General features: G+C 35.9%; 1 protein-coding gene across 9 annotated transcripts in view; it reads right to left on the bottom strand.

The window, feature by feature from the left end:
• The window catches only part of KYNU (kynureninase), a 226249-nt gene that overhangs the window by 151388 nt on the left and 50575 nt on the right, over positions 1–24286 (bottom strand). For 8 of the 9 annotated variants that reach the window (XM_070071543.2, XM_089329240.1, XM_017342818.4 and 5 more), the window contains exon 3: positions 10621–10741. The exons of the other annotated variant lie outside the window; for it this stretch is intronic. In XM_070071543.2, the coding sequence (XP_069927644.2) occupies positions 10621–10741 (121 nt within the window). The remainder of the gene's footprint in view (positions 1–10620; positions 10742–24286) is intronic. 9 annotated transcript variants of the gene reach the window in all.

Below are 24286 nucleotides of genomic sequence, written 5' to 3' on the forward strand. Positions count from 1 at the left end.
ATGGTCAGTGGTAATTGAAGGAAGTATAAAGAAACATTTGTCAATATTACTGGCCACAATAACAGGAGGCCCTGTGTTGAGAGGTCAACAGAACACATTAAGGGGGCAGTTAATACAAAAACCAAGAAAATGTCAGAAAAGAAACTGAAGGGACCAACACCTCACCAAAGTGGTGTGAAAATTACTTTAAATGGAAAACATGTGGATAAAAGCAGCTGCAGTGGTGGGCTGCAGCATGTTAAGTTGCCCCTTAAGATGCCCACATCCCTTATCTTAGTGCCTGGCTCAGGTTCAATCCAGCTTCTTTTAATACACCTGGAGAACAGCAGATGATGACCCAATTATTTGGGTTCATGTCATTCATAGTGGAGTCCTGGATGGAGTTCCTGATGTCTATCTTTGTCCTGGTCTAGCCTCAGCTGTTGTAGGCATTTGGGGAATGAACCAGTGGTTAGAGATCTCTCTCTTTCTCTATTTCTCTCTCTCTCTCTCTCCCTTTCTCCCTCTCCTCCTCTCTCTTTCTCCCTTTCTTTGTAATTCTACCTTTCAATAAATCAATATTTTTGGGAAAAGCAGCTACAGAAAGAAACATTACCCAAACTTAAGCAGAGTGTCCTAAGAATACATTGGCCATTGACTCACCTTAGAGAAAAGATGAGCCTTAGCATTGAGAGGTGAAATTCAACAGTTATTGATTTCCTCCTGGACAGCTTCCATACAGGAACTGTACTGCCCATAAGCAACAACATAAAGAATCCCAGTAGAACTTTTTCATAGTTTTCCACTGAAGCACTAAAACTCTAGGCTTATATATAAACCCTTACTATTCTCTGTTCTGTAAGCTACTTCTTGTGCAGTGATTCTGCTTTTATGCTAAATGAACTACTCTCCTGTTCATCTGTCCATTATCAATTAATTTGCAGGCCCCTCTCCAACATAAGAAGTTAAGTTCTAAGTTGATAGAAAAAAAGTTTTACTTCCAACAGAACTTTCCTAGAAAACACCATACATGAGATTGTAAGCTGAATATTTGAGAACAAAGCAAAGAAATAATAGATTTAATATCCATGCTATGATAATAGGAAAAGGCACACTGATTTCGATCATGGGAAGATATCAGGGGTCATATTACCAGGGGATTGTTGTTATTATTGATAAGTAATGACTCAGTCCTATCATTTTTCCATAAATATTCCAGTTTAATGTTTTCCATCTCCTAGAAAATATATAAACACATGGAGACTGAACATCATGCTACTGAATGAACAGTAGATCACTGAAAAATTCAAAAGGGAAATAAAAAAATTCCTAAGACAAATAAAGATGACAACACATAAAATATTATGGGACACAGCCACAGCAGTGCTTTTTAAGATTTTTTGTATTTATTTGAAAGAGTTACAGAGAAAGAAGGAGAGACAGAATGGGAGAAAGAGTAGGAATGATCAAAAGAGATAGAGATCCTCCTTCTGCTGGTTCACTTCCAAGATGGCCACAACAGTTATTCCCGGCAAGGACATAGCTAGAATCCAGGAGCCGGAGGATTCATCCAGGCTTCCCATGTGGATGGCAGTCACCCAAACACTTGGGCCACCTTCTGTTGATTTTTCGCATGCCATTAATAGGAAGTAGATGACTTGAGCTAGCATCCATACATGGATGCCAGTATCACATGCAGTCTTTACCAGCTATATTGCAATGCCTGCCCCCAAATGCAGTGGTAAGCAGAAAGTTTATAGCAATGATTGTATACATCAAGAAATAAGAAAGGCATCAAATAAAGGATATCATAATGCATCTCAAGGAGCTAGAAAAACAGAAACAAACTGAACCTAAAATTAGTAGGAGGAAAGAAATAATACAAATTAGAGAACAAATAAAAAATATTGAAATAAGAGTTCTTGGCCAAGATGGCAGTACAGCAACAGGACATTAGAGTCACAGGGGGAACTCATAGAAAAGTTTGGTAAAATAATGGATATAAAATCAACACACAAAAAACAACAACCCTTGTATACAGGGACAATGCCACCACAATAGCTACAAAAAAATTAAATACCTTGGAATAAATTTAACCAAGGACGTCAAATATCTCTACAATGAGAATAAATAGAAGAAATAGAAGAAGACATGAAAACACAAAAATTGGAAAAAACTCCCATGTTCATAGTTTGGAGGAATCAATATCATAAAAATGTCTATTCTTCTGGAAATAATTTACAAATTCCCAATACCAATCAAAATACCAAAGGCATTCTTCTCAGATCTAAAAAAGATGATGCTGAAATTCATTTGGAAACACAAGAGATCTTGTATAGCTAAAGCAATCTTGTACAACAAAAAGTCAGAGGCATCACAATACCAGATCCCAAGACGTACTCCAATGCAGTTATATTCAAAACAGCCTGGCACTGGTACAAAAATAGAAGGATAGACAAATGGAACAGAATAGAAACACCAGAAATCAATCCAAGCATCTACAACCAACTTATATTCAACCAAGGAGCTGACACCACTCCCTGGAGCAAGGACAATCTCTTCAACAAATGGTGCTAGAAAAACTAGATTTCCACATACAGAAGTATGAAGCAGGACCCCTACCTTGCATCTTATACAAAAATCCATTCAAAATGGATTAAAGGCATTAATCTGACACAATACCATCAAATAACTAGATCTTTGGGGAAACCCTGCAAGACATTGGCACAGGCAAAGAGTTCCTGGAAAAGACCCCCAAAACAGGCAATAAAAACCAATTCTAACAAATGGGACTACATCAGATTGAGAAGCTTCTGTACAGCAAAAGGAACAGTCAGGAAAGTAAAGATGCAACCGAGACATTGGGAAAAATTATTTACAAATCATGCAACTGATAAAGGATTGATAACCAGAGTATATAAATTGAACAAAGAACCCAACAACAGCAAAACAAACAACACAGTCAAGAAATGGGCAAAGGACTTAAACAGACATTTTTCAAAAGAGGAAATCCAAATGGCCAACAGACACATGAAAAAATGTTCAGGATCACTAGCCGTCAGGGAAATGCAAATCAAACCACAGCGAGGTTTCACCTCACCCAGGTTAGAATGGCTTTCATAAGAAATCAACCAACAACAAATGCTGGCAAGGATGTGGGGAAAAAGGTACTATAATCCATTGTTGGTGGGAATGCAAACTGGTAAAATCACTATGGAAGAAAATTTGGAGATACCTCAAAAATCTTAATATAGTCCTACCATAGGAACCAGCCAACCCACTCCTGGGAATTTACCCAAGGGAAATGAAATCAGCAAATGAAAGAGTCATCTGTAACCCCAAGTTTATTGCAGCTCAATTCACAATAGCTAAAACTTGGAATCAACCTAAATGCCCATCAACAGAAGACTGGATAAAGAAATATGGGAAATGTACTCTATGGAATACTACACAGTGGTTAAGAAAAAAATGAAATCTGATCATTTGCAACAAAATGGATAAACCTGGAAAACATCATACTTAGTGAAATAATCCAGTGTCAAAGGGACAAATATATGAACTCCCTGATTTGTGATAACAGAACACCTAAAAGGTGACCTCAAGAAGTGAAATTGACACTATGAGAAGCAATTACTTAAACATCCTTTGTCTTGGCTGTTGAGGAACAGTTTATTATTTCATTTTTTAATATTTGGGCATCAATACTTCTACGGCTTTAATATGTGTTTTCTCTAATATTTTTTTCTTTTATTTAATGAACATAAATTTCCAAAGTACAGCTTATGGATTACAATAGCTTCCCCCCCATAACTTCCCTCCCACCCACAACACTCCCCTCTCCCCTTCCATTCATGTCAAGACTAATTTTCAATTATCTTTATATACAGAAGATCAATTTAGCATATATTAAGTAAAGATTTCAACAGTTTGCACCCACACAGAAACACAAAGTGTAAAATACTATTTGAGTACTAGTTATAGCATTAATTAAACACCTAAGAGTAATTGTGTATTAATTACAGAGTTCAACCAATAGTTTTAAGTAGAACATAAAAAATACTAAAAGGGTAAAGTATTAAGTTCTTTTTTTGTTTGTTATATAGAAATTTTTTTAGTTTAATAAATGTGAATTTACAAAGTGCAACTTTTTGTATTGTTGTGGCTTCCCCCCCAACCTTCCTCCCTTCCGTGCTCCCCTCTCCCATTCCCTCTTCCATCCCGCCCTTCATCGAGTTTCATTTTCAATTACCTTCATATACTGAAGATCAACTTAGTATATACTAAGCAAGGATTTCAACAGGCTGTACTCACACAACTGCACAAGGTATAGGGTATTGTTCGACTAGTAGTGTTTTTAAGTTTCATGGTAAAACACATTAAGGGCAGAGATCCTACGTGGGGAGCCTGTACCCAGTGACTCCCGTTGTTGATTTAACAATTGGCACTCTTATTTATGACGTCAGCAATCATCCTAGACTCTTGCTATGAGCTGTCTAGGCTATGGAAGCCCCTTGAGTTCACCGACTCTGAACTTGTTTAGTTAAGGCCGTATCACAGTGGAGGTTCCTTCCTCCCTTCAGAGAAAGGCGCCTCTCTCCTTGATGGCCTGTTCCTTCTGCTGGGGTCTTGTTCACCAGGATCTTTCATTTAGATTGTCTTTTTGCCACCGTGCCATGGCTTTCCATGCCTGTGAGAGTCTCATGGAGCTTTTAGCCAGATCTAAATGTCCCAAGGGTTGATTCTGAGGCAGGAGTGCTGCCATTCTATGAGTCTGCTGTGTGCCTGTTTCCCCCGCAGGATCATTCTCTCCCTTTTAATTCTATCCTTCATTATTTGCTTACACTGGTCTTATTTGTGAAATCTCATTGACACATACCCTATCTTTTTGATCGGTTGTGTATTTATACTTATCACTTTACCAAGTGCGCTGGCATTGGTACCTGCCTCCTTGGTAAGACTGAGTTGAAATCCCCTGGCACATTTCTAGTTCCACCATTGGAAGTAAGTCTGAGTAAGCATGTGCCAACCTATATATCTCCTCCCTCTCTTATTCCCACTCCTATGTTTAACAGAGATCACTTTTCTGTTAATTTTAAACGCCTAAGTTTATTTTTTTTATTTTCATTTTTTCTGCTTAATACTCTTGGGTAAACACTTAATGTAGAATTATTCATAGGTGTTTTAAGTCAATTAAAAATAGATCCCAGTTAAAAATAAGAGTTGGAATGAGAGAAGGAGGAGCTGCACAGTTTGGCACACATTCCTATGTACTTACCTCTAAGATTTACTCTAAAAACTTGCCATGGGACTCCAAATCCCATTAAGCTGGGTGGTAGTAACCCCAATCTTATGTGATAAATTTATCATATTAAGTGTGGAATTGCTCATATAGATAGGATTAAGTATCAAAAGGATCACATAAATAAGACCAAGTTTCTGGTAATAACAACAGATAGAATCAAAAAGGAGATAAAGTTCCAACATGGGAAGCAGTCCACACAGCAGACTCTTAGAATGACAAACGCCCTAAACAGCATTCTGACCTCAGAATCAGCCTCTAAGGCATTCGGATCTATCTGAAAATCCCATGACAGCATTTCAGGCATGGAAAGCCAAGACAAATTGGCAAAAAGTATACTGCATGAAGGATATCTGCGAGACCCCAGTGGAAAAAAAGGGGCCATCAAAGAAGGATATACTTTTCTCTGAAGGGAGGATAGAACTTCCTCTTTGCATATGGCCCTATCTAAATACCATTGTATAGGTGAACGATAAGACTCTACTAAGTGACTATTGCAATTTATAGCAAAGTTTGGAAAAGTTACAGAGTTTAAAATACAAAATCAATAGTATTTTTATACACAAAAAATGTCATAGCTGAGAAAGAACTTGCAATGGCAGTCCAATTCACAATAACTACATTCATAATGCATTCAAAATAACTACAAAAATTTAATTATTTGACATAAATTTCATCAAGAAAATGAAAGGATTTAATCAAGAGTTGTAGAGACAATGAAAATTATAAAACATTAAGAAATAGAAGGTACAAAGAAATTAATAATTCTCCTATTTCACAATTTTGGTAGAATTCCCATCATCAAAATGTCCATATAACCAAAGTGATTTGCAGATTCAATGAGATCTCAATGAAAATACCAAGGGCATCCTTTTTGGATCTGGAATAAATGATCCACAAATTAAATGGAAGCACAAGAGACCCTGAATAGCTAAAGCAATTTTAAACAATAAAAATAAAGATGGAGGCATTACAATGGCATACTTCAAGGCATATTAAAGGGAAGTTATAATCAAAACTGCCTAATACTGGCACAAAAATAGACATGTGAACAGACAGAACACAATAGAAACCCCATAATTAATCCACACATCCACAACCAACTATTCTTTGGCAAATGAGCTAAAATCACTCCCTGGAAAAAGATGAGTCTCTTTGAAAATAGTGTTCAAGAAATGGGATCTGTGCACGCTGAACTATCAAATAAGACCTATACCTTACAAGATATACAAAATTTAACTCATAATGAATCAGGAATCTAAACCTAAGACCAGAGACCATCAAATTATTAGAGGAAAACATTGGTGAAACATTGCAAGGCACAGGCATTGGTACTGGCAAAGACTTCTTGGATAACATGCCAGAAGCACAGGCAAGCCAAGCAAAAATAGACAAATGGAATAACATCAAGCTAATAATCTTCTGAACAGCAAAGGAAACATTTAGCAACATGATCAAGAAACCAACAAAATAAGAGAAAATCTTTTCAAACTCTGCATGTGATAGAGGTTTCGCCTCAGCCCAGTTAGAATGGTTATCATGCAAAAATTAAAAAAAAAATACAAATGCTGGTGAGGATGTGGGGAATAAGGTACCCTAAAACACTGTTCATACCATACTTCATACCTAGTGTAAACTAATATGACCAATATGGAAGACAGTATAGAGATTCTTCAGAAATCTGAAAATAGTCCATATGACCCAGCCATTTGACTCCCGGCAATTTACCCAAATGAGATAAAATCAGCACATTAAAGAGTTATCCATACCCCATGTTTATAGCAGCTCAATTCACAATAACTGAGATATGTAACCCTCTAGATGTCCCTCAAGTGAAGACTGGTTAAATGAAATGTTATATATAATAGAATATTACTCAGCCATAAAAATAATGAAATCCTGTCTTTTGCAACGAAATGGATGAAGCTGGAATCTATTATGTTATTGAAATAAGCCAGATCCAAAAAGACAAATATATGTTTTCTCTTTTTTTTGTGGTAGCCAATATAAGAGAACAAAAAAAGCTTAACTCTATATGAGCAAAACTGACATCTTATGACTTGCTTATTGTTTATAACCCTGGTCTATATGCATGAGGAACAGTAGTATGTATAATTTTTACTTGTAGAACTCTTTATTTAGAAGAACAATAAGCCTGTGATTATAAAGTAAATTGAAAGTATGTTATGGTTGGCCGGCGCCGCAGCTCACTAGGCTAATCCTCTGCCTTGCGGCGCCGACACACCGGGTTCTAGTCCCGGTTGGGGCGCCGGATTCTGTCCCGGTTGTCCCTCTTCCAGTCCAGCTCTCTGCTGTGGCCAGGGAGTGCAGTGGAGGATGGCCCAAGTGCTTGGGCCCTGCACCCCATGGGAGACCAGGAGAAGCACCTGGTTCCTGCCATCGGATCAGCGCGGTGCGCCGGCCGCAGCGCACTGGCTGTGGCAACCTTTGGAGGGTGAACCAAAGGCAAAGGAAGACCTTTCTCTCTGTCTCTCTCTCTCACTGTCCACTCTGCCTGTAAAAAAAAAAAAAAAAAAAAAAGAAGTAAAGAAAGTATGTTATGGCAAAAATTTAGAGCGAAAATAAAGGAAGGAAGCAGGAAGGAGGGAGGAAAATATCATTATATTCTTAGAATTCTGTATATGAAATTCAAAAACTCTTTATTAATAAAAATAAAGCATTATACAATTAAAAATCAAATAGTAAATAATATATTTAATAATAATTATTTATAAGAGCTTTGAAATCAAAGATGGGTACTCTGGTTAGAGGGCACACGAATTCATGATTGCCCAGAAACCACTGGGGTAAGCCGTTGATGATGTTGACTGGGCCACCATAGCATAAAGCAAGAAAACTAAGTAAAATGAAGAAAGCAAAATATGACAGGTATCTTTTGGTTAGAAGAAATCCTGGGGGCTGGCACTGAGTTGCATAATGTTAAGTAGCCACCTACAAGGTGTCATCCCATGTAAACACTAGTTGGAGTCCTGGCAGCTCCACTTCCAATCCAACTCCCTGCTAATGACCTAGGGAAGCAATGGAAGATGGTCCAAGTGCTTGGGTCCCTTCAGTTACATGTGAGACCCAGATGGAGTTCTAGGCTTCTGGATCCCAGCCAAAGACATTGCAGCCATCTAGGGAGTGAACTAGGAGATGGAAGATCTCTCTTTAGCTCTGTTTCTCTCCCTCTCTAACTCTGCCTTTCAAATAAATAAATACTAAAAAAGGACTCTTTAATTACCTTTACATTGCCTAAAACATTAAAATGCACTTCCTTTCTGAATCATCTTTAATAAAAACTAGGTAGAAAGGTTTAATGAAGACTATGAAATTTTCTGCTGTCACAAGGCAAAATGCAAAAGTGAAAGGCAGTAACAATAGGAGGGTAGGTGTTACAGTGGAGGCATATTCCTGAAATATAACTTTAACATCTTGACAATAATCAACTAGTCTCACATTAAAGCAGGATAACCATAAGGGTATGAATAGAATACCAGGACAACATCTTTTTAAATGCCTAGAGGATAAAATAAATTTTAAAAATGCACAGCCTTGCTGAATGAATATCCAAGAGGCAAGGACACTCTGCAAAGTTCAAATTCATTCGATCTAATTCTCTGCTCTCTCTTACATTAAGGCCAAAAATGAATATTAACCATTTTTATTAACTATGACCCTCATTTATTAAATACTAAACCTGCTAGTAAAAAATGCTCCCAAATGTGGTGATGAGTATTTTGCAATTTATGCATAGAAGTTATGCAGATAAAGTTACAACAGATTAATAAATTATACAAGCCTCTGTCATTTTGCATTAAATTGTAAGCATATACTATTTACCACTAAAATTAAGAACTCTTCAGTTTTATCCATGTTAGTAATCAATGGCATAATCAGCATAAACTAAGCTTTAAAGAACAGGTGCTATACACACCATCAAATGGGAGCAGCATGAAGAGAAGTGAAGAAATACTGTGAGTTTCTACAAGAGCTAAAGGTCTTGCCTCCAGAATTCTTATTCAGTGTTGTTAAATCTTTCTGAAATTTTGTTTCCTGACCTTCAGGCTTAGCGTACCCCATTTTAATATTTTAGTTTTAAATATGCAGCAAATATTTTAAAAATATTTCAAGTTATTTGGAATATTTAAAGATATTTAAATGTTAAAAACAAATAAAACTTGAAAATGTATTTAAAATATTTCTAGTTTCAATTTTATCAACAATGACTAGGGAAAGTTATACAATACATGACTAGGTTATTTTCCTTCAGGGGATTATAATATAGCCAATACAGGGAAACTAATGAAAACTCATCTCTAAACTGCCTACCCACAAGTAGTGACATTTGGGGAGGGCCAAGTACTATGGCTGAGATGGTTGGATTCACAGAGGGAAAGGGTTCAGCTAAGGTGAGAGTGTGAAGGTCTTCCTTAGAAGAATAAATGAGAACATAACAGATAGAGAAAAACACAGTCCTGATACAAGGCTCCCTCATGCTTAGAGCACACCTTCTTTGCTAAGCTAACATTAAGCATCTTTCTCAACAAACCATCGTGCATTTGGGGAAAAAAAATGCTTTCTGCCTCATCTAACCCTTTGACCTCCTCAACAAGTTCGGATTTTCTTATTAATAAGAATAAATATCAGGGCAAACATTTGGTGCAGTACTTTAAATGGCTATTGAGATGCTTGCATCTGTATTGGAGTGCCTGGGTTCTAGTGCTGGCTCTGCTTCTAATTCCACCTTCCTGCTAATGCACACCCTGGGATGCAGCAAATATAAGTAAAGTACTGGGGTCCACCCAACCCATATGGGGCATGTAGATTGAGGAGGGATACCTGTTTCAGTCTGGCCTAGCTCTGGCTGTTGTAGGCATTTGTGTAGGAGTGAATCAGCAGGTGTGTTTCTCTCTCTCATTTCAGGAGTGAACCAGAGGATGGAAGATCTCTGTCTCTGTGTCTCCATAATTCTTTCAAATAAAATAAATCTGTTTTAAAAAAACTAAATTCATAAATATTAACTTCTTTGTTGATCATTAAAAAATAACATGATTATATATGATTTGTGTGTGTCAACACAGGTCTGATAGAAACTGAAATGGTTTAAATATCATAGAATTGTTACTTTTGACTCTGCTACTTACTTGGCATGTAACCTTATTCTGATCCTTATTTATTTCATTAATAAGATCATGGTATTGATGGCATGAGCCCCATAGTTTCTCTCTGCTTTTAAGTACTAGGGTTGTAGCCTATATATTTTCAAATATTAAACACCCTATTATGAGTTTAGTATTTTTGTATGAGAAGTAGAATAGTAGTTTTAAGAAGATACTTACATTTTGGCCCACTTATCTAGTTCTTCTTCAAGATATGTTTTAACCATTTTTGGTTGAAGGCCAAGAGAATTTCCCAAGAAATAGATGGCATTTTCATCCTTATTCACTAAAGATAAATCGACTGAAATAGAATAATATATACAAAAATGCTTATTCAGTTAGTTAACTAACATTCTTCCACATGATGTTGTTAATCTAGTACAAACAATTAATATAATTAAACAGTTTACAATTACTTCCAAGGATAATATGAGGTTCTCTGAGAAGTAGTTAACCTCTTGCATTTATATTTTTAGATGTAACATAAATCTATAGAGGTTCATATGCAGATCCCTCATATTTATGGTATTCTATGTGGAAATCTAAATTAGCAACTACTCCCAGTCATGTATAGCCAAAGGCAATAGAAAAGAGCTAAAATAGAGCTTTTTCCAATACCACATCAACTTATCTAACATTATTAGAAGTTGCCAGAATTTAGGTAAGTACTAAAACCCTGTATTAATCAGTGTAGTAGATAAGTCATATTTGTAAATATATATGTAACCTAAATTATTATTTACATAATTAGGGAGATATATTGAACTTACAGTTTTTCATTCTATATCTACAGACATATTGATATGTAGACTATTGTTATGTACATAGGTGAAGATTTTTCTCTATATCTTTCAAATAAATAAGAACTTTGAATGTTTACCTATCTTACAGTTCACCTCTTATATACAAGTCAGTCACAATGCTTAATACATAGTATAGAAATGTACAAGATTATAATCATGGTTTTGAACTAACAAGTTTTTCTCTTAAGGGGGAAAAAGTACTACATTTCTTGCTGACAATTCACTGGAATCATCTAATACTGTATTTGCTTTTACCTTAGACAACCTAATTAAACCCCTAAAGACTTTTTAATGGTACATCATCTATTTCAGCCTGATCACTTTCACAGATACTATACTGATTTTTATTTTTTCATTGACAACTTTTAAACTAGACCCAATAAATGGTGTTAGCATTGTTCACACATCCTAATTGTATTATTTAACAGTTCTTTGTAGATGTAGAGAGCAAATAAAGATTTTTATTTAGAATTTGAAGATTTTCATTGGTTTTCCATGACTCAATTTTCAATTTTGCATTCAAGTACATACAAACTGAAGGCTAAACATGTTCTGTAAGTGTCAATACATCAGTGACCCAGGATGAGGAGGCAGGCATGCATATTGCACATCCCATTGTCCTTTTTCTTTTACTGCTAATGTTTTTACTGACAAACAGGTAGTGAGCAACTTTCATTTAGAGAATTCTTTTTTAAAGTGTACTCACTGTGAAAGAACAGCAGAATTGAAAACTGAATTATCATGTCCCATTCCAGTCATAAGTCTTCTTTCACAATGGCCCTTCTCCTGGTTGAGTTGTGGTTTAACAAATCTCAAATTGTATCAAATGGCAATATATGAGGACACATTACTCACCATTATACAATGTGATAGAGTAAAGTGTATTTCATAAAGACTCCCCCCAAAATGAAAATATAATCCACCATTCTATACCCCAGTCTTATCTGATCTGTACAATGTGAGAGCCAAACCAGATTTTAAGTCATGGATTCCTAGACTTCTCCTGTGCCGGTAGAACTAAAATCAAGGCTGTTGCTATTGGAAGTATGAGGTGCTAACAAAGATGGGGAAGAGGACTCCAAGGGTTGAAGGAAAAGCATGTGAATCAGATTTATTGGAACCGTGCCTTCCACAAGATTGAAGGAATAAAAGAATATATTTCCTGCAAGTGGTTCCAGTGAAGACTTCAGACATGACAGAAAGGGCTTTCCATGGGTATGACTGGGCACTGGGTAGGACTTTAGTGTTAAGAAGAGTCTGCTGCTGGTCAAGCCATGTAACTTCAAATGGCCATAGAATCTGGGATAAGGGTAAGCAAAAGTTCTTTATGGCCTCACAGACTTCTTCCTAGGACAATATGGGGCTCAACAAGCTGTGGAAATCTAGGAAGAGGGAAGAAGTCCCAACATGAAGAAGCCAAGATTGTGTTTCAAACGTTTTACATGTCCAGCTTGGATGTGTTTTTAAAATGAAAATTATACTCATTATTTTAATCTATTAATAGGATGTTACTGAGAAGGGCTTTGTAATTGTACTAAATTTAAGATCAACTTTCTTTTTTTCAACTTTTATTTAATAAATATAAATTTCCAAAGTACAAATTTTGAATTATAGCAGCTTTTACCCCCATACCCTCATCCCACCTGCAAACATCCCATTTCCCACTCCCTCTCCCATTCCATTCTTCAAGATTCATTTTCAATTATCTTTATATACAGAAGATCAATTTAGCATATACTAAGCGAAGATTTCAACAGATTGCACCCACACAGACACATAAAGTATAGAGTACTGTTATAGTAGTAGCTTCACCGTTAATTCTCATAGTATAACACATGAAGGACAGAGCTTCTACATGGGGAGCAGGTGCACAGTGACTCCTGTTGTTGATTTAACAATTGACACTCTTATTTATGTCAGTAATCATCCAAGACTCTTGTCATGAGCTGCAAAGGCTATGGAAACCTCTTGAGTTCAACAACTCCAATCTTGTTTAAACAAGACCATAGTCAAAGTGGAAGTTCTCTCCTCCCTTCAGAGAAAGGTACCTCCTTCTTTGATGGCCCGTTATTTCTACTGAAATCTCACTCCCAGAGATCTTTCATTTAGTTCTTTTTTTTTTTTCTTTTTTGTCACAGTGTCTTGGCTTTCCATGCCTGAAATACTCTCATGGGCTTTTTAGCCGGATCCGAATGCCTTAAGGGCTGAATCTGAGGCCAGAGTGCTGTTTAGGACATTTGTCATTCTATGAGTCTGCTGTGTATCCTGCTTCCCGTGTGGGATCATTCCATCCTTTTTAATTCTATCAATTATTATTTGCAGACACTGGTCTTATTTATGTAATACATTTGACACTTAGTCCTATCTTTTTCATCAATTATGAACTTAAATTGATCACTTTCACAAGTAAGATGGCATTGGTACATGCCACCTTGATGGGATTGAATTGGAATCCCCTGACACGTTTCTAGCTCTACCATTAGGGGTAAGACCAAGTGAGCATGTGCCGAACTGTACATCTCCTCCTTCTCTTATTCCCACTCTTATATTTAATGGGGTCACTTTTCAGTTAAATTTAAACAACTAAGAATAATTGTGTGTTAATTAAAGAGTTCAACCAATGGTATTAAGTAGAAAAAAATACTAAAAGGAATAAAATAGTATGTTGTTCCTCGACAGTCAGGACAAGGGCTGATCAAGACATTGTTTCTCATCGTGTCCATTTCGCTTCAACAGGTTTCCTTTTAGGTGCTCAGTTAGTTGTCACTGATCAGGGAGAACATATGATATTTGTCCCTTTGGGACTGGCTTATTTTATTCAGCATGATGTTTTCCAGTTCCTCCATTTTGTTACAAATGACCAGATTTCATTTTTTTCTGATGTATAGTATTCTATAGAGTACATATCCCATAATTTCTTTAGCCAGTCTTCTGTTGATAGGCATTTAGGTTGATTCCAGGTCTTAGCTATTGTGAATTGAGCTGCAATAAACATTGAGGTGCAGACAGCTCTTTTATTTGTCAATTTAATTTCCTTTAGATAAACTCCAAGGAGTAGGATGGCTGTGCTATATTCAGGTTTCTGAGCAATCTCTAAGCTGACTTCCATAGTGGCTTTACCAGTTTTCATTCCCACCAACAGTGGGTTAGTGTCCCTTTTCCCCCAGATCCTCTCCAGCATCTGTTGTTGGTTGATTTCTGTATGTAAGCTATTCTGACCTGGGTGAGGTGAGACCTCATTGTGGTTTTGATTTGCATTTCCCTGATGGCTAGTGATCCTGACCATTTTTCCTGTGTATGTTGGCCATTTGGATTTCCTCTTTTGAAAAAATCTATTTAGGTCTTTGGCCCATCTCTTAAGTGGGTTGTTTGTTTTGTTGTTGTGGAGTTTCTTGACCTCTTTGTAGATTCTGGTTATTAATCCTTTATCGGTTGCATAGTTTGCAAATATTTTTCCCATTCTTTTGGTTACCTCTTAACTTTCCTGACTGTTTCTTTTGCAGTACAGAAACTTCTCAATTTGAGGTAATCCCAATTGTTAATTTTGGCTTTGACTACCTGTGCCTCTGGGATCTTTTACAAGAAGTCTTTGCCTGTGCCTATATCTTGCAGTGATTCACAATTTAATTATTATAAACATCTGGAACTAGTTTTACAGCTGAAATGACAACCTTGAAGTTGACATGAGAAAGTTGTGCATGTGTTTGATTTTTTTGAATGTCACTAGTCTTCAAATTTCAATTATGACACATTCATCTACCATAATATTTCTTATATTTTCTACACTTATAGATATTCAGATTAATCTCTATCTTCTTCCTACCCCTTCCCACCTTTCCCTTCCCCTCCTTTCATTTACCTTCTGTTCTCTTTTCTTCTTCCCCTCCTCTCCCTTCCCGTGACATTGTTAGCATGTTTTCCTTTGACAAAGAAAGTGTGAAATCAGCAATGTGAAGAAAACTGAGACCTGAAGTTGGAAAGAACAATGCTCCATCTTCATGTACTACCTACTATATACAACTTTTACCCATAAATAACTATAGGAAGCAATAATGATGATAGCTTTGGAGGGTGTGGAGGATCTATAGAAATCGAGTTGCAAAAGTAATCCGATCCTGTGGGTGTTCAGAAGACCCTTAGATAGCAACTGAAGAAAGAAAATCATGTGCATAGATGTTTGTAACTACTTATGAAAGTTGTTCTTCCTTTTCTCCCATGTAATCCTTTCTGCTTGCTGTAATCTATGTAATCTTTCTACATTCTTTATGAAAGGAAAGGAAGAAGGTTTAATATAGAATTTCCTAATTGTGGTCAGATCTACATTTAGCAGTTTTGGAATATTCTTCAGTTACAGGAGTTTTATTGTGTTTCTTTTTATACTTTTGTGTAAGTTTTCCTCAGTGGGGATATTTATTAATCTTTAGCTCTCAAAATCAGCCATGATTCACCATTTCCTTTCTTCAAGGTTATCTTGCCAATGGTTATGAATGATCACATCAATCATAATTGATAATTTGATGCCTCCTCATAGCTAGAGCCAACATCTACAGTCTAGTGGAAAACTAGTAGTTGGTACTGTGCCTTTTAGATAAAATCCTTTGGAATATGAGGTCTCTAGTTTCAAACATACCTCCTTAGCCATTCCTGATTAACCCTTGCACAACTTGGCATGTTGTGGATTTTGTTGGATGGCTTCAGTTTTTCATGTCCATGGACTTAGGAGAGGCTCCTTTATACTGCATTCATTGTTTGATGTTCAACAAAAATATTTACTGTAGAAATGAAGACACTGACAAAATTCTTTGATTGTAGTCGTTGCTAGTTAAGGTCATAAGGTTTTGCAATTTCTTAATGATCCTTGATTTTCTCCTGCATCTCAATGGCTGTTTCAGAAAAGCTTGAAACTTACTATAGTTTTCCTTTTCAAGGTAAACTTCTGCTTGATTCGCATATTTTAATGAGTCCTAAAATTTTGGCTAAGTATAATGCTTCAGGACTATGACTGAATTTTCATTTAGGTATCATTTTCCAACTTCTTTCAATGTCTTGCCTCCAGTTCTCAAGAAGGTCTTCTTCCACAGGATTTAGTCCACTAGTGGCTCAAAGGAACAAGTGGATAAAGAAGCAAGCATTTAGGATAGTGATTAAACCACATATTTGATGGTCAGCATCCCATGTGGTATTGCCTAGGTTTGAGATCTGTCTCCACTACAATTTCCAGCTTCCTGCTAATTCATATCTTTGGTGGCAGACCACATGGGAGACCATATTGAATTCCTGGTTCCAATATTTAGCTTGGCCTTGGTTCAAGTTTTGTAGGCATTTGGGGAGTAAAACAACATATGGGAACTCTATATGACATTTCCATCCCCACCCTATGTGTATATATTGCATGTCTCTGTCTCCCTCTATATAAAATATAATATTTGTGTTATGTTATGTAATATGTAACTCATATATTATACATAACTATTATGTTATATATATAAATAATATATTCTTTTATTTATTTAAAGGAAGCAGTTGAGGTATCTCAACTTCTCCTTAATCCACACTTTCCAATTCGATTCTTAAGATACACTGAGATGTTTTATAATTTGTAGACCTTGTGGTTTTGTGTACAGATCAGTCCACTTACTGTGTTTGCTTTGCTAATCTCCAGGAGGCATGATCTCTTATACTATCAGCCAACTAGCCACAATTCACCAACTCTTGTTGAGCTGACAATACTTGCTTCATGTTAGAATCCTCTATATTGGTTTGCTGGGGCTTCCTTCACAAAGTCCCTAAAATGGTGTGGTTTCAATAGCAAAAATTTATTGTCTCACAGATCTGGAGACAAGAAGTCTAGAATAACTTGTTAGCAGGATTAGTTCCTTCTGAGTACTGTGAGGGAAGAGCATAATCTAGATCAATCCCCCTTGATTATAGAGGGTTATCTTTATGTGTGCAGAGGGTTTTGGTGCTATGTTTATGAGTCTCCAACTTTCCTCTTTTTTATAAAGTCATTATGTCATATTACATTAAGAATTACTTTAAAACATTTATCTCATTTTAACATGATTATTTTTAAAATACTATTTCCAGATAAGGTCACATTCTGTGGTAGCAGAGGTTAGGATTTTGACATTTGAATTTTTAGGAGATATAATAAAACACATAGCACCATCCTCAAAGATTTACTTGAGTTCAGACTTGTTTAAGAACTGAAGCCTTTCTACTTTCTCCAAACAAGCCAATATAATCCTATCCATTACCACCACCTCCTACATCTTCTGGGGTATTTTTAGAACATGCTGAAGTTATCACAACCCAACACGCATACTTGATCATCTTGGAGTAATTTAAGCCTATTGCTTATCACTGGATTCTATTAACCCAAAGGAAATGTGTGCACTGGCATAAAATGGACATGTAGACAATTGGAATAGAACATAAATCTCAGTATTTACTCCACACATCAAGAACCAAATAATATTTGACAAAGAGCTAAAATCGCTCCCTGGAGAACGGATAGTCTCTTAAACAAATGGTGTGGCGTAAGTTGGATCTGCCTGCATAAGTATAAAACAAGACCCCTACCTTACACCTTACACAAAAATCCATTAACAGGAATCTAAATCTAAGACCTGAAACCATCAAATGATGATATAAACAAAGGAGAAACACTGCAAGATATTGATATATGAAAAGACTTCTTCAATAATTTCCCAGGAGCATAGGCTATAAAAGTATAAATAGAAAAGTGGGATTACATTGAGCTAAGAAGCTTTTGCCAGCAAAGGAAACAAACAAAATAAAAAGGCTTGTGATGAAAAGGGAAAATATTTGAAAACTATACATCTGATAATGGAGATGGATAAATATCGAGGCTAAAAATGGAGCTCAAGAAACTCAACAACAACAAAATAAACCATCCATTTAAGAAAATTGACTAAGGATATGAACAAACATTATTCAAAAGTTGGAATACAAATGGCCAATAGAGACATGAAAAGATGCAAAGGACCACTAGCCATCAGGGAAATGCAAATAAAAATCACAGTAAGGTTTTACATCCCCAGTTAGAATGGCTTTTATCCAAAAACCAAAAAACAAATGCTGGTGAGGATATGGTGAACAAAAGCATCATAATAGATTGTTGGTGGGAATGTAAACTAATACAATCATTACAGAAAATAGAATGGAGATTCCTCAGAAATCTGAAAATAGATCTACAAAATGACCCAGCCATTCCACTCCTGGGAATTTACCCAAAGGAAACGAAACCAGTATATGAATGGGTTATATTTACCCCCATGTAAAGCTCAAAGCACATTAGCTAAGATACAGAATCAATCAACTGAGGGCTAGATAAATAAATTGTAGTATATATACACATAGAATATTACTCAGCTGTAAAAAAAATGAAATCCTGTCTTTGCAAGAAAATGGAACAACTGGAGATTATTATGATTAGTGAAATAAGTCAGTGCCCAAAGGAGAAATATTATATATTTCCCCTGATTTGTGATAACTAATATACAGAGTACAAAAAATATAATATACATGAATTAAACTGACATTTTGAGATTTGATGGTTATTTATCATCCTTGCCTACACGCTTGAGGAATGGTGATTTTTCTACTTACTACTTCTTGAGTTATTATTTAGTGGAGGGTTAAGTTTGTGTTTATAAAGTAAACTGAAAGTACATCATTCTAAAAATTAAAAGAAAAATAAGAAAGGAAGGAGGAGGGAGTGTGGGAGAGAAGGAAGACTCAAGAATAGGGCGGGAAGTATCCTTATGCTGTTAAAATTGTATATATGCAATACATGAAATATGTTCTCTTTATGTAAATAAAAATAAAATAATCACATATCATTAAAGTGTAGTAGTATATCATTATTAAACATTTGTTTGACAAATATATCAAATAAAGTTTGACAAAACTATATTTGTTGCAGTACTGGCATATCTTTCTTGTTTTTTATTTTTTTTATTTTACTTCTCACATATTAATGAGAATGTGTAGTAAGGGAGAACATGTCTTTCCGTATCCAGCTTATTTCACTCAACATGATGTTTCTAGTTATACACATTTTTGTGAAAATGCTAAAATTTCATTTTTCATAGATGAATAATACTCCATTGTATGTAAATATGTGTATGCATATGTGTGTATATAAACATACTTTCTTTATCCATTCATTTGATATGAACATCTAGGTTGATTCTATATTTTGGCCATTATGATCAGTGCTACTATAGACATGGAGGTAAAGGTATCACTTTAATACAAGCTGTTCATGTCTTTTTGGTGTATATCCAGTAGTGGGATTGCTGGCAAGTCTATTTCTAGGTCTTTCTAGAACTCTCCAGACTGTTTCTCACAGTGGCTGCACTAGTTTAAACTGCCACCAATAGTCTGTAAGAGTTCCCTTTTGTCCACGTCCTCACCAGCATTGGTTATTGGCTTTTGGATAACAGCCATTCTGAGAGGTATGAGGTGATATCTTATTGTGGTTTTGATAAGTATTTTCTCAATTGCTAGTGATGTTGGGTATCTTTTCATATATTTGTTGGCCATTTTTATTTCTTGAGAAATGTCAATTAAGGTCCTTTTCTCAATTTTTTACTGGATTAATAGTTTTTATTGTTGAATTTTTTGAGTTGCTGATATGTTCTGGATATTTAAATTAAAAAATAAGTTACTGCCAAAATTAGAGAGAAAGGAAAAGAAAGAAGGGGGAAGAATGGAGGGAAGGATGGAAGGAAAGAAGTATCATTATATTCTTAAAATTATATATATGAACTATCTTGAATTTACTTTTTATTACTATCATAATAACATCAGTATTGTGTTGTACTAATTGTAATACATTTGCTCTGACCATGAGAATCTAAAGTATTAATAAATTCATTAAACTTAGTGAAATAAGCCAGTTCCTAAAGATAAATACCATGTTTTCCCTCATCTGTGGTAGCTAGTACCTAAAATGTAATGTATAGAACTGAAATTGTCATTTTGAGATTTCATGACTGTTTACAGCACTTGTCTCTAGTGTTGAAGAAAAGTGTTCTTTTCTTCATGATATTTGTCGAACTCTTTACTAATGTCAGGTTAATCTTATGAGTATAAAGTAAAGTGAAAATAGATTTTTACAAAAATTAAGAGTGGGAATAGGAGAGAGAGGAGCAAGAGGTTGTGAGAGCATGAGTGGCAGGGAGTGTATGGTGGGAAGAATCACTATGTTCCTAAATCTGTATATATAAAATGCACAAACCTCATATATCTTAAATAAATTTAAAAGTAAACTCCTTAAAAAAATCTTACATATAGAAGTGCTAATAGTTTTAAATTTAGAAAATAATTTAAAATGCAAAAATTTTGAGATTCAAAGTTCTAAGATGGCAGAGTAGGGAAAGAGCTTACTTCTCTAGCCTAGAAGACAGTTTTTAAAAAGTGGAGATAGTGTAGTCTCAGAGAAAAGTTAGGGAAATTAGAGGGACATAGTGGACCTACGTGGAGGTCATGAGTGACCATGGCTCGGGACTCCAATAGCTGAGAGCCTATGCACCAGTGCTGGAAAGTGAGGAGTGACCAGACCGCAGCATCCCAAGTCACTAGTGAAAAAGCAGCAGGAAGAGCCTAGAGGGAACCAGGCTTGGAGCCCCGTGGGGGAAAGTGTACCAGGCAAACTAGAGGAAGAAAAAAAAAAAAAACAGATGGACATATTTCTCATTCCTTGATCACTTTACAAAGGCATACTGTAACAAGCTGATAGAGTGGGCATCATTTTGGATATACATAATAGCTGCAGCAGCTCGTGTCTGCACCTGGCAACCAGCCAAGTGGATACTCCTGACTCTGGAGGGGAGAAATAACAGGGGCCTAGGAGTTTGTGACTGTGTGAAGCTTCTGAATTGGGACTGTGAAAAAAATTGAGGTTGTGTGGGAGGACTCACAGATGGCTAGGAATTTGAGCAGTCTCAGTGGGAGACTCCACAAGCTTGGGGGTTCCTGATTACCTGGTGAGAGACATTGCTGGAGAATCTGAACTTACACTGAGGACTGCACAAATCCTTTGTATGGTCCTTAGGACAGAGTGGATGAATATTTTACCCACCAGGGCTAGTGCTCAGGCTCTGATCTCCATTGAAGAGAGCTCAGCTGAGCAGAATATACCTCTCTTCTGATTAAAAAGAAAAACAGAGAGAGAGAGAGAGAGAGATTTACCATGTCAAACCTGGGTGTGTCACCTTAGACATGCCCTTTACCCTAGAGAACTGAGCAGAGCTCTCTGGCCACACCCACTAAGAGCCTCTAGAGATTCACTGAAAGCAGACATTCCACTTATCTACATAGCACAATGATGAAAGCCACCACAGAAAAAAAGAGAGAGAGAGAGAGAGAGAGAGAGAGAGAGAGAAGAAGAAGAAGAAGAAGAAGAAGAAGAAGAAGAAGAAGAAGAAGAAGAAGAAGAAGAAACAAATAGTTATCTTCACAAATGCCAAACAACAAATGCACCAATCCAAGAAGTTAGAATAAGGAACACAACATGAAGCCCCCAAAAGAACACGCTTCAATACTAGATTGTGAAGACAAGGAGATAGAAGAAAAGAAATGGAACACAAAAAATTGATCATAAGAAATATATAGAAGTACTCAACAACAAATGCATGAACTACTGAAATCCATGCAGGACATGAAAAAAAAATTCTCCCATGGAATAGAGATCTTAAGGAGAAATCAAAATGAAATGAAGAATTCAATAGAACAAATAAAAAGTGCAGTGGAGAGCCTTAAAAACAGAATTGGTGAAGCAGAAGAGAGAATAACAGACTTAGAAGACAAGGCACAGGAAAATATACAGTCAAACCAAAGACAAGAAGAGGAAATAAGAAAACTAAAACCACAGTTTGGAATCTATAAGATATTATAAAAAAATCCAACATACAGGTTCTAAGAGTTCCTTATGGCATGGAGAGAGAGAAAGGATTAGAAGGCTTTTTTAGTGAAATAATAGCAGAAAACTTCCTGGGTTTGGAGAAAGAAAGGGACATCCATATACAGGAAGCACAAAGAACTCCCAATAAACATGACTAGAAGAGATACTCACCATGACACATTGTAGTCAAACCCACCACTTCTAAAATGTGCGTGAGAGAAATGCCAGATTACTTTCAGAGGATTTCTAATTAGACTCTCAGCGGACTTCTCATCAGAAACCCTACAGGCTAGGAGGGAATGGTGAGATATAGTCGAAGTACTAAGAGAAAAAAACTGTCATCCCAGAATATTATACTTTGCAAAGCTCTCATTTGTGAATGAAGGTTAATTAAAGACCTTCCATAACAAACAAATTCAAAGAATTTGTCACCACTCATCCAGCCCTGCAAAAGATGCTTAAGGATGTGTTACACACAGAAACACAGAAACATGGCCACCAATACGAAATAAGGTAAAGGAAGAATATCTCTCAGTAAAAGATCAAAGGAAGTTCAAAGTATAAATTAGGGGTATCTATTGAAAAATGGCAGGGCAAACTCATTACTTATCAATAGTCATATTGAATGTAAATGGCCTCAACTCTCCAGTTAAAAGGCACAGACTGACTGAATAGATTAAGAAACAAAACCCATCTATTTGCTGCCTACAAGAAACACATCTCACCAACAAAGATGCATGAAGACTGAAAGTGAAAGGATGGAAAAAGATATTCCATGCCAACAGAAACCAAAAAAGAACTGGTGTAGCCATCTTAATATCAGACAAAAGAGACTTTAACACAAAAAAATGTTAAAAGAAACAAAGAAGGCACTATATAATTATTAAGGGATCAATTCCACAAGAAGATGTAACTATTATAACCATGTAGGCACCTAATTACAGGGCAGATGACTATTTAAAAGAAATGTTAAGGATTTAAAGGGAGACTTAGAATCCAATACTATAGTACTGGGGACTTCAATACTCCACTCTTAGCAATGGACAGATCAACCAGCCAGAAAATCAGCAAGAAAACAGCAGATTTAATCCACACTATAGACCAAATGGATGTAACAGATGTCTACAGAACTTTTCATTCTACAGTTGCAGAATACAATTCTCAGCACTGTATGGAACCTTTTCTAGGATTGACAACATACTAGGCCATAAAGCAAGTCTAACAAAATTCACAACAATCAAAATCATACCATGCATCTTCTTGGACCATAATGGAAATAAGCTGAAAATCAGCAACTCAGAAATCTCTAGAACATATGCAAACACATGAAGACTGAACAACGTGCTCCTGAATGAACAGCGGGTTATAGAAAAAAATCAAAAGAGAAATCAAAAAAATTCTGGAAAAAAATGAAGATGACAATAAACATGTAAAAATTTGTTGGATACATCAAAAGCAGTGTTAAGAGGAAAGTTGATAGCAATGGGTTTTCCAAGAAATTGGTAGGCACAAAATAAATGAGCTATCAATGCATCTCAAGGATCTAGAACAACAATAGCAAGCAAACCCAAAACTAACAGGAGAAAATAAAAAAAATTAAAATTAGAGAAGAAATCAACAGAATTGAATAAAAAATACAAAATATCGGCAAAATGAAGAGCTGTTTTTTGAAAAAATAACCAAATTAAAACACCATTGGCCCAACTAACCAAAAAAAGGAGAGAGAAGATGCAAATCAATAAAATTACAGATGAAAAGGAAATATAACAATAGACACCTGAGAAAAAAAAAAGAAACCTTTAGAAGTTACAACAGAGTTGTATGCCAACAAACTGGGAATCCAAGAAGAAATGGATAGATTCCTGGACATATACAACCTACCTATACTAAGCCATGAAGACATAGAAAACCTAAACAGACCCATCATCAAGACAGAAATTGAATTAGAAGTAAAGGTCCTCCCAACAAAGAAAAGCACAGGACTGGATGGATTCACTGCTGAATTCTATGAGACATTTAAAGAATAACTAACTCCAATTCTTCTCAAAACAATTGAAAAAGATAAAGTCCTCCCAAATTCTTTCTATGAACCCAGCATCACCTTAATTCC

The sequence above is a fragment of the Oryctolagus cuniculus genome, chromosome 3 (assembly GCF_051225735.1).
Source record: "Oryctolagus cuniculus isolate XC-2025 breed Fujian yellow rabbit chromosome 3, ASM5122573v1, whole genome shotgun sequence".
Classification (NCBI taxonomy): domain Eukaryota; kingdom Metazoa; phylum Chordata; class Mammalia; order Lagomorpha; family Leporidae; genus Oryctolagus; species Oryctolagus cuniculus.